This window comes from Zonotrichia albicollis, chromosome 4 (assembly GCF_047830755.1).
Source record: "Zonotrichia albicollis isolate bZonAlb1 chromosome 4, bZonAlb1.hap1, whole genome shotgun sequence".
NCBI lineage: Eukaryota > Metazoa > Chordata > Aves > Passeriformes > Passerellidae > Zonotrichia > Zonotrichia albicollis.
The window spans coordinates 11,844,062-11,857,350 of NC_133822.1; the positions used below are offsets into that span (position 1 = coordinate 11,844,062).

The window sequence follows — 13,289 nt, forward strand, 5'->3', positions numbered from 1 at the left end:
TAAAGAGGAAATCAAAAACTCAGCACTTCTAACTCACTAAAACATCCTACCCAAAGCATTGAAGATTCTTGCTATATGCAACAAGAATTTGCTTTAATCTGTGAAGCCCCCTTGTCTTGTGGGAGAACACAATCCTTCTATGGTTATTAAGTTATCCAACTAGTTTTATTACCAGAAAATAGCAAAAAATTTGAGAACATGAATTTATGTTTAAAGTAAGCAGAAAAAACATTACTCTGAACTCCAGCCTTCGCTGTCTATTTAAAACACCCCAAAGGTAATTTTTCCATTTAATCCACTGAGTAAAGACCACAGTATAATTTTTTATTGATATGAATAGCTTTAACAACTTCCTTTTTGCATTTCCATCAGCTTCAGTTGTAGCTAACCCTCAAACAACAATTTCCCAGTGTTGCCACATTTCCACTGCAAAGACTGTGAGCCTGGATTTCATAAACTGTGGATTTCATTTAAATTTTAAAATAATCTTTGTGTTTCTCCTAAATTTATAAAAAGATTTTTTTTCAAAACTTAAGGCAAAAAATAAGTTTATTGGTTATGTTTCTTCGTTAAGTCTGAGAAAGTGTTATGAGGCTGTTTAAATATCAAAAAAGCTAACGCCATATACAGTATTACCAACAAAAGTAAAGAATAAGGCAGCATGCACCCTTAAGATGAAAAGAAAATTTAATTTTACAAGATGTTTAAATAATCCAAAGGCAAAAAGTGTCTGTCTCCTCTAAGAGTATCTTCATAAAACATGGAAATGTTAGATGAATGTTTTAGAGGACAACAAGTTACTAAAATATTCCGTTCAACGTTTATACAAATACATTACTACAACTGTAGGTTTACATACAATCAACTGACATCTCAGTGTTAACTAATTACTTAAATTTACAAGACAAACATAAATAAAGCTGTTAAAACAGGCAAGTACAGTACTGATCTATCATTGAGCACAATGCATTTTGTACTTCTTTCACCTTGAAAAGAATCAGATTAGAATTGTGCGAAGTCTATCTCCAAACCTAAAAATAAAATAAAAGAGAATTAAGTATATCTATGCAGGTTTTACACAGCGTGGGCATATTCCAAATGTTTAAGTCCTGTTGTCAGGCATGTAATTTACCATTTAACAACCTTTTGTCTGTTCTCAGAAGAGGCCACAGTCCTTAAGGTTATTTTTAATAATGACATCAGTTACAGCATCAAAAACAAACTGCACATTTTTTGTGTCTGTGGCACACGTGAAGTGAGTGTAGATTTCTTTTGTGTCTTTCCTCTTGTTCAGATCTTCAAACTGACACTGAATGTAAGCAGCTGCTTCTTCATAAGTGTTTGACCCTAGAAGAAGAAAATTGCTCAGTAAGCAGATTTCCAACAGAAGAAGATGCACATTATCTTTGAAGGAAGGGGTTCTTTGGAAACACTTAATTTAAACCTGAAGAGGAGAAATTCCACAGCTATTGTTTTAAGATACCATTAATAAAATCTTGGAATGAGACCTTTTGGATGCATTTGTAATAATAAAAACTTAGCACTCAATTCAGTTCCAGGTGCAGGAATAGTCTATTTACTCCAGTGCCAGAGGAACAACTCATTAATGAACCATCACTTTCCTAGTTTAGGACATTTTATTTCCTTCATTTAAGTTACTTGCCTTAAATTTTTATGTTTTTAAAAGCTTTGGGATTTTCCCACACTCAGTTACAGACACTTGGCATACAAATTTCTCCCAAGCTTTTTACTTCCAACATGCTATTTTCTGTCTGAAGTTACAATGAAAATGATACATAAAAATGCTAAGACTTGCTAAATGAATTAATGCTCTTTCGCTGTGTATTTCCTGAATAAGCTACAATGTCAAAACGTATGTACACTCTCTGTTCAAAAACTTCTCATGTATCTCAGGAACTCCTACTTATATCAAAATACAAAAGCAGTTTGTTATTTTCTCAGAAATAACTGGCTAAATAAATGAGCCTGAACAGCTGCAGCAGTAACATGTAAATGCTATCTGTGGACCAGCATATTTCACCTGGTTTAAAAGACTTAAGCACTGTTTTATTTGCAACCCACCAAAACAACCCCCACCTAAATTTTAGGTCATATAAATATTTTAGATACCTGAAGTTATACAACTCCTCATGATCTGTGCATGGAAAATTAGATATTTAACAAAAAAAAAAAAATCAAAACCTTGACATCTGCGCCCTCCAATACCTGCATATTCAGGGTAGCAAATAGTGAGAGGACTTCTTTTGATTTTTTCTTCAAAAAGATCTTTCTTGTTCAGGAATAGAATAATAGAAGTGTCTGTGAACCATTTATTGTTGCAAATACTGTCAAACAATTTCATGCTCTCATGCATCCGATTCTGTAAGTGAAAAAAAAAAAAAAACCATCACTTTCTATTTTATCAGACTTCAGTAGTAAAATAAGGATACATATTTTTGACTGCTTACAAATGAACCAGTTACAAAACTAAGTTTTTAGCAAACTAAATTATATTTTACTGCAGGGAAATACAGAGAAGCCAAGACTACCACAAAGATCACTTCCACAAGCAGGGTTTAAGCAACTACTTTTTTCTCATTTCCAGGTTTAAATTTTCAATATTTCATAAATTTTTTGTGTGTTTTGACATTTTGCAGTACAGATATTTTACAGGAATTGCTGAGTTACCTGTATTTGTCTTAACACTGATTAGATCTTCTGGAAATTGAAAATAAATTCTGCACCTAGCTGATATTCCAGAATAAGCAAGAAAGTTCTACAAAGCTAGAGAATCAAGTAAGCAGGTATTTTAACTCTTACCATAATATTTAACTCTGTAGAAAAATTATCCAACATGTAAGTACTTTGGCCAAGTTCCAGTCATTTAAGTAGCAGGATGCTAGCTACGACCTTCTTTGACACTATATTTGACTTGAAAGCTTTTCTTATTTCTCTTTCCTCCCCAAATTATATTTTATAGAAAGTTGCAGAACACAAGGAAGAGCACAAAGTCTGTTAATGATTCACATACAGAGGTAAGCATCACTTCAGACCACTCAAGAGAGTAAAATGCACCCTGTGCACAGTGACACGGAAGGAGTAAACTCTTGAAAGAGGAGAAAGGAGCCGAGAGTGTTGGAAAGGAAAAAGAAGAGAAAGATTTCTGCAACTAAGACAAGAGATTGGAGAAACACAGTTAGAAAGAAACAAAAACTGAAGACTGAGGAAGGAAAGGAAAACAAAATGTGGTAAAGCAGATACAGGTAAGTAAAAAAATGTCTTACTATATACTTCTAGCTTCCATAAAGAGAAAAAAATGTGTATTACTGACAATGTATCTTCATTAATTTATGCTTCCATTAAAGCATGAAAAGTGTAGCTAAAGAATACTTATCTCTCAGTATTCCTTATGAGAATACAAGGAAATACTTTGGAACCCAAAAGCATGAATTCTCTCACCATTTCTGAGACCTTCTGCACAAACCCCATACATCTTACAAAGCAGTAATACTTCAAAAGACCCATTTATAGCTTTCCTTCAAAGGTTAGCTTCTCTGTAACAACTATTCCCTTCTTCAGCATTATAGTACTTGCCATTTCCTCGTCTTCAGCCAAGACCAAGTCATAATCACTCAGTGCCACACAAAAAATAATTGCTGTAACACCCTCAAAACAATGAATCCACTTCTTCCGCTCTGATCTTTGGCCTCCAACATCAAACATTCTGCAAAACAGAAGCAAAAAGGAGAATGAACTTTGGAATTTTTAGCTTTCTGAATATTAACCAAAAAAATCTGGAAGTATCAGCTGTGTAAGTCTGAGAACAACATCTTTAAAAGAAGGCAAAAAACTCGGTATCTTGTATTTTCTCAGTTAACACCTCAATTTTAAGCTTTGAAAGTCTTCCTATACATTTTAGAGAACATGAGAAAGTATGAGATTAAAGACAAACAAAATTAACTATTTACAATATTATACTTCATTAACAAAGTTAATTGTAATCTGTATAAAATAAAATACACAGTTAGCTTTACTAAAAAGTCTACCATAATAAAAGATACTGATCAACAATGTCCTGGTGAGTTTTAGCTCCTCTCTTCTCTAAGTCAAATTACAACTTAAATCTGTTCTTCAAGTGGCCATGTTTAAATGGGACATTTTAAAGAGATTATCTTAGAAGACAAAATAAGCATTATATCGTAAAAAAACCCTCATTTTCCCAACAATAAATGCATTTTTTGAAATGCAATTAAGTCTCACATATGACATTTACTGAAGCTGACTTGTGTTTTTTATTAGTCCCCTTTCCTACTTTCCATGAGTTGTAAGGTTGCAAGTACAGAGCAGGTAAAAACCCCAACTGATTTAATGTTAGTGCACTGCAGAAACACTGTGAATTGCACTTGAAGGGATTCAATTACAGTTGTTATTTTTAGATATCTTCAAGTGTTCCAAGTTGCTAGGTTTTAATTTGAAAAAAAACCCACAGTAAAAGTAAGTGGAGAAGGAAACAAATTAGAAGAAAAAAAAACCCTTTTGCTCTCTCATGGAAAACTGTCAGAAACACTGTAACCTCTAACAAGGTCTTATACTTGGAAAAACTGCAGAAGTGACAATTCTCACTGCTGTTTTACAGTTCTACATTGAGATAATGCCATGTCAAAAACATTTGAAAGATAATTCCTGCTGAAAAAAGGATTCCTTAGAGGTGCTCCTTACCTTCAGAAAAATCTTTGAAGGGAGGTCTTTAGATATCACTCTATACAAGTGTGAGCCAGCCACCTACTATCAGTTCTCAAATAATTTGCAATGGCTGTACCCATAGAATATATTTTGTACTTAATACTGTACTTTGTACTGTATCTTAAAAATGAATCCCTTAAATTTTAGTAATTACTTCTGTTAATTCTAATGCTATGCTTTGTAACTTTATACTGAGACATGATTTTCCATAAGAACTAACACTTCTACAAAAAAAAGTGTACTTCGAAAACAGAACTAGTAAATAATCAGACTCAACTTTTGGGTTAGACTATAAAACAGGAAGAAGATGACTTGCTATTTGCAATTCAGATTGAATCAATAATCAAAGCTATGTTAATTGCTTTATAGAGAAGGTTGAATTGAGGCCCAACCTGCAGGAAAATAAACACAAAGAGCAGAAGAAGAAAGAAATGGATTCTGTGCAGCTAGTCATACTTATGTACCCTTGTCTTAGTATAATCAAGCCTTTCATGTGTTTGGATGATCTTAAAAGTTCATTTCAAGGTTATGTAAGAGTGTTCTGCATGCCCTCCCAATAACTCATTAAGCCTATTGCCTAAGGCACAGGTACAGATGTTTGAATGTACAACATTGCAGCTAAACAATTCCACAGGCCTGGCTCAAAGACACATTTTACAGGAGTGTAACCATATGGTCCTTGTGACAGTCCCAATAATCTGTAAAGACTGGACCCATCTACAGCAGGGAACAGAAACATTGGAAACTAAGTGAGAAGATGGAGAGCCCCTGAGATACTGAAGTTCTCTCTTCAGGCTTGGCTAAGGACTACTCTTCTTAGGTTTGCAAGAGATTAATTATCATTTATCAGCTATTTGTTTGTGGATTAATACAAATTTTGTATTCTTAAACCCTAAAACAAAAGATTTTTCACAGTCCTGAAGTATCCATATTTCAGTATTTGCCATGCATTTCCATAAAAAAAATTTCTACAAAGATACTAAACAAATATATAATACAGACATGCTGAAGAATTTCTGCAGAATCTAAATCCATATTTAAAGTGTTTTTTACTGAGTTTTCTTCTCATCCTTCCTCATCAGTAGGAGGTAGAGAACACTGATGGCTGACACTATCATGTGTTTTCACCTTGACTGCTGCACATGCATCAGGGCAAACTTTTTCCAAGAGCATTTTGTGAGAGGACAAGGGGGAATGAGTTCAAAGTAAAAGAGAGAAGGTTTAGATGAGGTATTAGGAGGAAATCCTTTATTGGAGGGGGGTGAGGCACTGGAACCAGCTGTCCAGGGAAGTTATGGATGCCCCATCCCTGAAAGTGTCCAAGGCCAGGCTGGATGGAGCTTTGAGCAACGTGGTCTAATGGAGGGTATCCCTGCCCACTGCAGCAGGGTTAGAACTAGACAATCTTTAAGGTCCCTTCCAACCCAAACCATTCTCTGATTCTGTGTCTTTAGACATAAAATGCTCAGAATATTACCATTATTTTCTAAATCTTGCACCGCAGAAAACTTAAGTTACATTCTCATTCTTTCATCTCTAAAATACTGCCTTAGAGTATAGGACATATTTGAGTTCACCTCTTTTGGAAAATGGATTTACTCTTTCATACAACACCAGGAAACTCTTACAAGCTTCCAGCTCTCCAACAGAATTTAAAACAAGAATCCAATAGAACAGCTATTTAACATGGGAGAAAATGTAATATTTTGTCCTGAGACTTAATTTATATCAAAAGTATCCTTGCAAAACATTTTCAAAACGACAAAAACATTTATTGGAACTCCAATAACTCTCGCATGCCTTCAGAAAATTGAGTCAAGCACAAGTTGTTTTTTTTTTTTTCCCATAAAAAGTGGGGGGAAATAATCAAGCTTGTGGTTAGACAAATTTGTTAAATTACACCATTGAATACCATATTCCATATATTTACAGGAACTCTGATGGAAAGATAACCATGCAGCATGATTTACATACTTAAAATGAAGATCCTTGAAAGTAAAGTGAGTTTCCACTATTCCTGTAGTTTTCACTCTAGTTCTGAGAACATCCTGTTGAGTTGGAATGTAGCTGGTTTGTGCTATCCTGTCCAAGTCATTCAAGTAACTAAAGGTAAAAATAAACACTGCTTTCAGTTATTCATAAAACAGCAACAAAATAATTACAAAGAATTACATAAGTTTTAAGTCCATTCATTACACTGTCCTTGAATTTTATAAAATAGTCTTCTCTGCGAAACAAGACACAGTAGTCTACTCAAATTTCCAAGTTTTTTCAAAATAAGCTTTTGAGACACAATGAGATTTCATCCAAGATGAAAGGAAACTTTAGCAATTTATTCCATTACAAAGAATTCTTCTTTAGAAAGTCCTACATGCAAACATGGCTCCATAAACATCCATGTTATTGGCTCTAATTAGAACATCTTCATCTTTGCAAGCTACTGAACTGCAGATTACTTTGAACCATAAACAAAGCCCAAAACCACTCTACTTGATAACAGATATGAAAAGAATAACTCAGTGTTTTGGCCAGAATTAATGTGTCTAAGAAAGGGCCTAATACATGACAAGGAATTCTCAATAGAAAGTTAATAATTGCATGTATTTTTTAGAATTGGTATGCTTTCATTGCCAAACTCCTTGCAATGTAGGCCAAGTCCAGTTTTTCCAAAAAACTATACAGCTCTTACTTGTACTTTTCCCACAGTAAATAGGGAAGGCATTGTGTTCTATTTTCTGTGTAACAAGATGTTAACAATTTTACAGATACATTTATATGGCCAGAAGAAGTTTTCTTATGAAACTTGAGTCACAGTTGTCTAACACAACAAAACAGACCACAGAAGGTTAGCACAGGAGAGTACGTGAATCCCCAAATGAAGTGTTCATATGGAAAAAAGTTTATAGAATTGACAAACAGCTTCAAGTACTACAAAATACTTCAGAATCATAAAAAATGGCACTACAAGGCACTATCACTGCTATTGCCACTCTACCATCTTACATTTCCTTCAGTGGATTCTTTTCCTTGACTGACTTACCATTGCTTACTGCCACACCATCTTATTTTTGCCTTTCTAGTGCCTTAATGTTTTATTTTCTTATTTAAGTGCCCTAACATAAATGATACATTTTAATTGCTTCTTGGCTCAACACATTTCCAATAGAGACCATTAATTAACAATGAAAACATAGCAATATTGAAACAGGAAAAAACTCTATTATGAAAAAAGGTAGTATCCTTGGTAATACAGATACAGATCATGTAATCACATTTTTTGGACACATTCAGATACTAAAAAGGTACTTTAGTCATGCTTCTGTAATAGAAAACCTATTAAAGCATCTTAAATCAATCTTTGTCTTCTTTAAGGGAGTGAAACACATGGTCAGAACATGACAAGTTCATAATTACACTACACTTTTCCTTTCCCACCTCAAAGCTTTGCTGCAGCATTTTGACCCAAGCAGACACTATCTTTGTCCAGACACTTCTGTGGTTTCCATCTATGTGGGAGCAGAATTTGTCAAAACCTGACACCTGACAGTGCTCAGTGCTTTAGCTCCTAGATGGAAGGCAGAGAGAACCTTGTCTGTCCCCAGTACTTACTAGGCAGCAGAGTCATTGAGCTGGTACTCTCGAGATCTGTTGAAACAGGCTTGAACCCCGGTGTCCTTCCACAGCCTCTTGATAACTCCTGCAAGCTCTGAAGTCATAAATCCTTCTTCTGCTGCTCCAGCCAACACAAAGAGCTGACGAGCATCATCCTTTAGGATGGAAACACAGGGTGAAGAGAGAAATATTCAGATACAACAGAAGTATTATCACCTAAGAACTAGATTCAGCAAATGCATTACGTAACCTGGTAAATGCATATTAATCAAACAAAAAAGAGTAAAAGAAAATTTATTTTAGTGTTCTGCATTAGATATTAATTCCCACATTTTTCAGCAACAGAAAAAGACTAGTAATGGAATTTATCATTACCTGACAAAGCTTCTGGGCTGTTTATAACTTGAGTGAGGCAGTTATAACCAGAATTAGTAACATATTTTGTGCTCAAACCTAAAGCTAACCATATATGCTCATATAATACCACATACTGGATATAATGCTTACAATACAAACTAGACCCTTCAGAAGGGTAGGTGTGTACTGAACAACTGAAGAAAACAAATTAAATGCTTAATTTTAATTAATTATACAACTTTGAAAGTGACAAATAATCACTTCTTCCCAATCATACATCAGGAATTAGAAAAACACTTCTAAAAATCTTTTCAGATGAGTCAGCTACAAATACGCAAATTATTCTACGGAGACCAGGTTCTCTTGGTAATGCAATATCAAGCAAACATCAAGATTTTTAAGAGCAAATATTGGATTTTAAAACTATATACAATAACTGGCTTTGAGAGTGAGGCTAATGGAGTACAGGATGTAAATCCACCATTCCCCTTCTATCAGCATTTGACCAGTTCACCAGTGACATCCAATTTTGCCTGAGCAACAAAACTTAGTATTTTATTTTCTAAAGTATTTCTTATATTTAGACCTGTAAAGCACTCAAGGGAAGACAGCAGATGGGTATAGGGAAAATCCACATTAGCACTCTCCTGTGGGAGCTGCTTGACCTTGGATATTTGGGGAACGTGATCCAATGCCAAGGTACGTCAGCCAGAAAAATCAGCTTGTAACAACTACCCACAGCATGCACTGTTTGTCCAGTAATTAAAAGAAATAGAACAATGAATCTGGAAAGGAGGAAGGATAAAAGGTAGGCTCAGACATGTCAGCTGGGAACTGAAAGTGTTTCAAGAAAGAGGAGGATTTAAAAAGGCAACATTTAACGTTATTCTCACAAAATGTAAGTGAAGACACATATGCAAATCTGTAGAAAAATCTGTCACTTTGCTGTTCCAAAACAAAGCTGTGGGGAAAATAAAGCCCATTTTCAGGATAAGCACAGAAAGCAGTGATTGTTCTCAAGATACTGTCCACTGTAGACTTAAATAATCAAAGACTGTGTGAGCTGACAAGGAAATTGTTTACAGATGGATTGGGTAATACTGCATTTCAGAGGCTGAAAATGAAAGGCTTGCAGTTCAGTGAACTCAAGCCAAACTTGAAGAGATTCAAACATATATATACACATTTGTAGGTATACATAAGAAGAATGGGTTGTTGATGTATTGTAGAAAGTGTCTTTTGAAAGCTAGAATAGGTAGAAATCTAAAACAACATTCATCAAACAAAAATACTGATTACTATACATTCACAGAACAAACTGTGAACAAATAAAAACCTAACAGATTGCAATAATAATTACATATAAAACCCAGAGCTGTGAAGATCAAAGGGGTGGACAGTCAGAATTCAGGAGCTTTAATCTGAACACTATACCTGCATAAAAGAAACCTGAATGACAGTTCTGGTCTTGAATACTGTTTGTGGATGCAAATGCAAGGACTCACAAAAGCAGCAAATCTTTAAGAAGGGACAATATATAAAGACACATGATGAAAACGTGTCATTTTCTGTGTCTACAGCTTAGAAACTGATAGTCTTGTCACAAAAGATGATGACATTTTATACTTAAGATGGTCTGACTTTCATGTATCTCTACATGCTCTCAAACAGGGGAATGGGGAAAGGGAAGGTAGAAGAAGATAATTGATTTCAACTATTTTAAAGGCCAAACATTAAAATGAAAAATGGTCTCTGTTACACTATCTTCCTTTTGCTAAAATGGCAACTACCACAGACGTCACATGTGAGGCAGTATGAAATGATCAAGTTCTACTTTAATTATTAGTCAATGCTAGGGACTTTCCTTCAGTTATACTGAAATAGGGAAACTTCCTCTACAGTGTCATTTTTTTAAACAGATTCCATACATAAGGTCATGTAAAACAACCAATTTAACAATCTCTCCAACTGGTGCAAATCTCACTTTCAGAAAGTGGTCTACATTCCTTAGAAGCACATTCACTAAATGCTTCTACTTAAACTATTCTGTAGCACAAAGATACACCAGATTTACAACTGACCTGCTGGTGTTACCTGCGCTCCTTGGATTCAATAACTTGAAAAAAGAGAACATTCAACTCACTGCTCTACCATTAGTCTTATGACTGAAATAAGAGTATGTGATTTTTAAAGACAGTTAGCCCCATTTTAGAGCAAAACCATCAGAAATTCACCTCATAATTTTAAGAAAAAGAATCTGAATGTAACAGTTTATACCAGGAGTTACAATTTTGAGCTATTTTTTCTGCTAAAGACAATAAAATTAAAATAAAATTGAAAATAATTAAGGTATGAACACACTACTACTAACATCTAATGCTAATGTTCCATAGCAATGTTCCTGTGGGAAAAAAAAAAGAATTTGGACCACCAAGACCTGACTAAGTACAAAGGGATGGACAGCTATTTTAAGACTGCTCCTGACACAAGTTTGCCTCATCATTTATACAGCTCTCTGAAGTCGAAAAACTCAGATGACTTAAAACTGACATCATATATAACATGGCCCTCAAAATCTTCTTGTTAGTCATTTCATCTGCTAACACCTAAATTTACTCCTCCTCCGTTTTCTCTTACTACGCATTCAGTAACATGAGTCTACCATCTGCCTCTTTGCAGCATCAACTGCCAGACTCCAGAGAGGACTGCACAAACACCAACTAACAAGTAGTGAAATACTGTTGGTGCTATAGAAAACTTTGGTCTCAAGGGCAGACTACAGCAAACATGAGAGCAAATGTAGAGAGGAATAACCAGTGAAATTGAAGCTTTTACTAGTTATGCTTACAACTGAAGAAACATCAGGTAGAATTAACATATGTACATAAAATAATGGCTATAATTGGCTTTCAATCAGATTTAGATTTCAGATACAACTTTATGACTCACTATACACATTTTACAAGCATCTTCCTTATGACAACCATACATACTGCATTTCACAAGGTTACTGAATGAATACTGTCTAACATTTATAAACTGCTTTTCAAACAACCAATAAAATCTTCAAGACTGTCAAGAATGAAGAACCTACATACTGCTTCTTTTAAAAATCCTCCTTTCCTCCCAAACTGTAATTCCACCTTAAAGTGATGGAAAGAACTTATGACAAAATATTCCTGACTACCTTACATATACTTATGAACATGTTCATGAACAACAAAATCCTTCCTCCATCTTTCCTGTGAGACAGCCACAGTGTGGCAAGTTCTGGCTTCCAAACCAGCACTGGCGAGCATTCTGCACTGTGATTTCTGATTTCTGTGAGGAGAAATCAGAAAAAAAAAAGCATACATCCTGAACCAAGTTATACTGTTGTTCAGACCAACAGCTCTGGGGATCAGTTTCAGCACTGCAGCACAGACTATATAGAGTTTTGTAATGAGAAGACAAGCAAAAAAAAAATAAACTAAGCATTTTACAGAGATATTCCAAACATCTCCCTGCCTGACCAGATGTGGATGTAATCAGGGTCACCATAGGTAAGAGCACAGGATTAGGACTGGAGATACCATTAGGTGGGATGGCAAATAAACTCATCAGAGATTTGCATGTGGGACATTAGATGAAATAAGATAGAAAATGTACAGAAAAGCTTAGGAAAAGGTCTCATTTCTTGGGAAAAATCTCAGGATTAGTATAATGAAAAAATGGGATCCCAGCAGCAGGTCCATGCCCATGTCTCTTTGAGCAAAATATAGACCTCAACAGTGGAAATCAGTATGAAACAAGATCCATCTCAGAGGCTGGCAATGTTCCAGGCACTACTCTGTCTATGAGCTAATAGAGACGTGCAGGCAGTACACTGCAGAAGTAGCTAGATGCCTCCCTATTTAAGCTGCATTTTTCAAGATGCCTAGTTTGAATTACCTTCTTAGTAGCCCCCAAGTCCATACAAATAGAGACATGACTGTGGACTTCTTAAGATTCCGATGTTTAGTTCTCCAAATTTACACAGAATTCAGAAAATAGTATCTAAACGAAACAGCTGCTGTGAATCAACCCAGTGCTGACTGCTCCACAGGTAACCTTGTGTGTAAAGACCAAAGGCATTTAGTTATCAAACACTGTAACTCACAAAGATTTCTGAAGGAAACAGTATGGATATTTCAGCTGTATGTCTGTGTGTGTATTTCAATACTCACAGCCCTGACTGGATCACCAAAGTCTATCTTCAACCTCCCCATTGCTCTTATGATAGCAATAATGGACTGAATGGTGTTACTGTAGACAACAGCTTTGTACTGTTTACATTCTTCTTCTGAATAACCAGCTTCATGGATAATCCTATGGAAGAAAAAAGTAAATAAATTCTCCATTCAAATTTAAAAATATTTATCTATCACAGTATTTCACCACACTTACTTCATTTGCTTGACAATTGTGCTTTTCCCCGATTCACCAGCTCCTGAAAAACAAACATATGAAAATTCACCATTAGGCTTTTACTAATCTTTGAAAATACATTTTAATTCTATACTTCATGTATTTAACCAATATAAAAACCTTCAACAGGT

At 35.0% G+C, this 13,289-nt stretch overlaps 1 protein-coding gene across 2 annotated transcripts in view; it reads right to left on the reverse strand.

Annotated features, from left to right (window-relative positions):
- Positions 1-669: 669 nt before the first annotated feature.
- Positions 670-13,289, reverse strand: part of GNAI1 (G protein subunit alpha i1) — a 32,084-nt gene continuing 19,464 nt past the window's right edge. The window contains exons 2-9 of one of the 2 annotated variants that reach the window (XM_005489176.4): positions 13,138-13,180; positions 12,918-13,059; positions 8,353-8,510; positions 6,718-6,846; positions 3,595-3,724; positions 2,227-2,380; positions 1,133-1,347; positions 670-1,031 (exon numbers count right to left, since the gene is read on the reverse strand). In XM_005489176.4, the coding sequence (XP_005489233.1) occupies positions 1,157-1,347; positions 2,227-2,380; positions 3,595-3,724; positions 6,718-6,846; positions 8,353-8,510; positions 12,918-13,059; positions 13,138-13,180 (947 nt within the window). In that variant the 3' untranslated portion in view covers positions 670-1,031; positions 1,133-1,156. Of the gene's footprint in view, positions 1,348-2,226; positions 2,381-3,594; positions 3,725-6,717; positions 6,847-8,352; positions 8,511-12,917; positions 13,060-13,137; positions 13,181-13,289 lie in introns of both variants that reach the window. The other variant, XM_074538795.1, reaches the window with a different exon arrangement.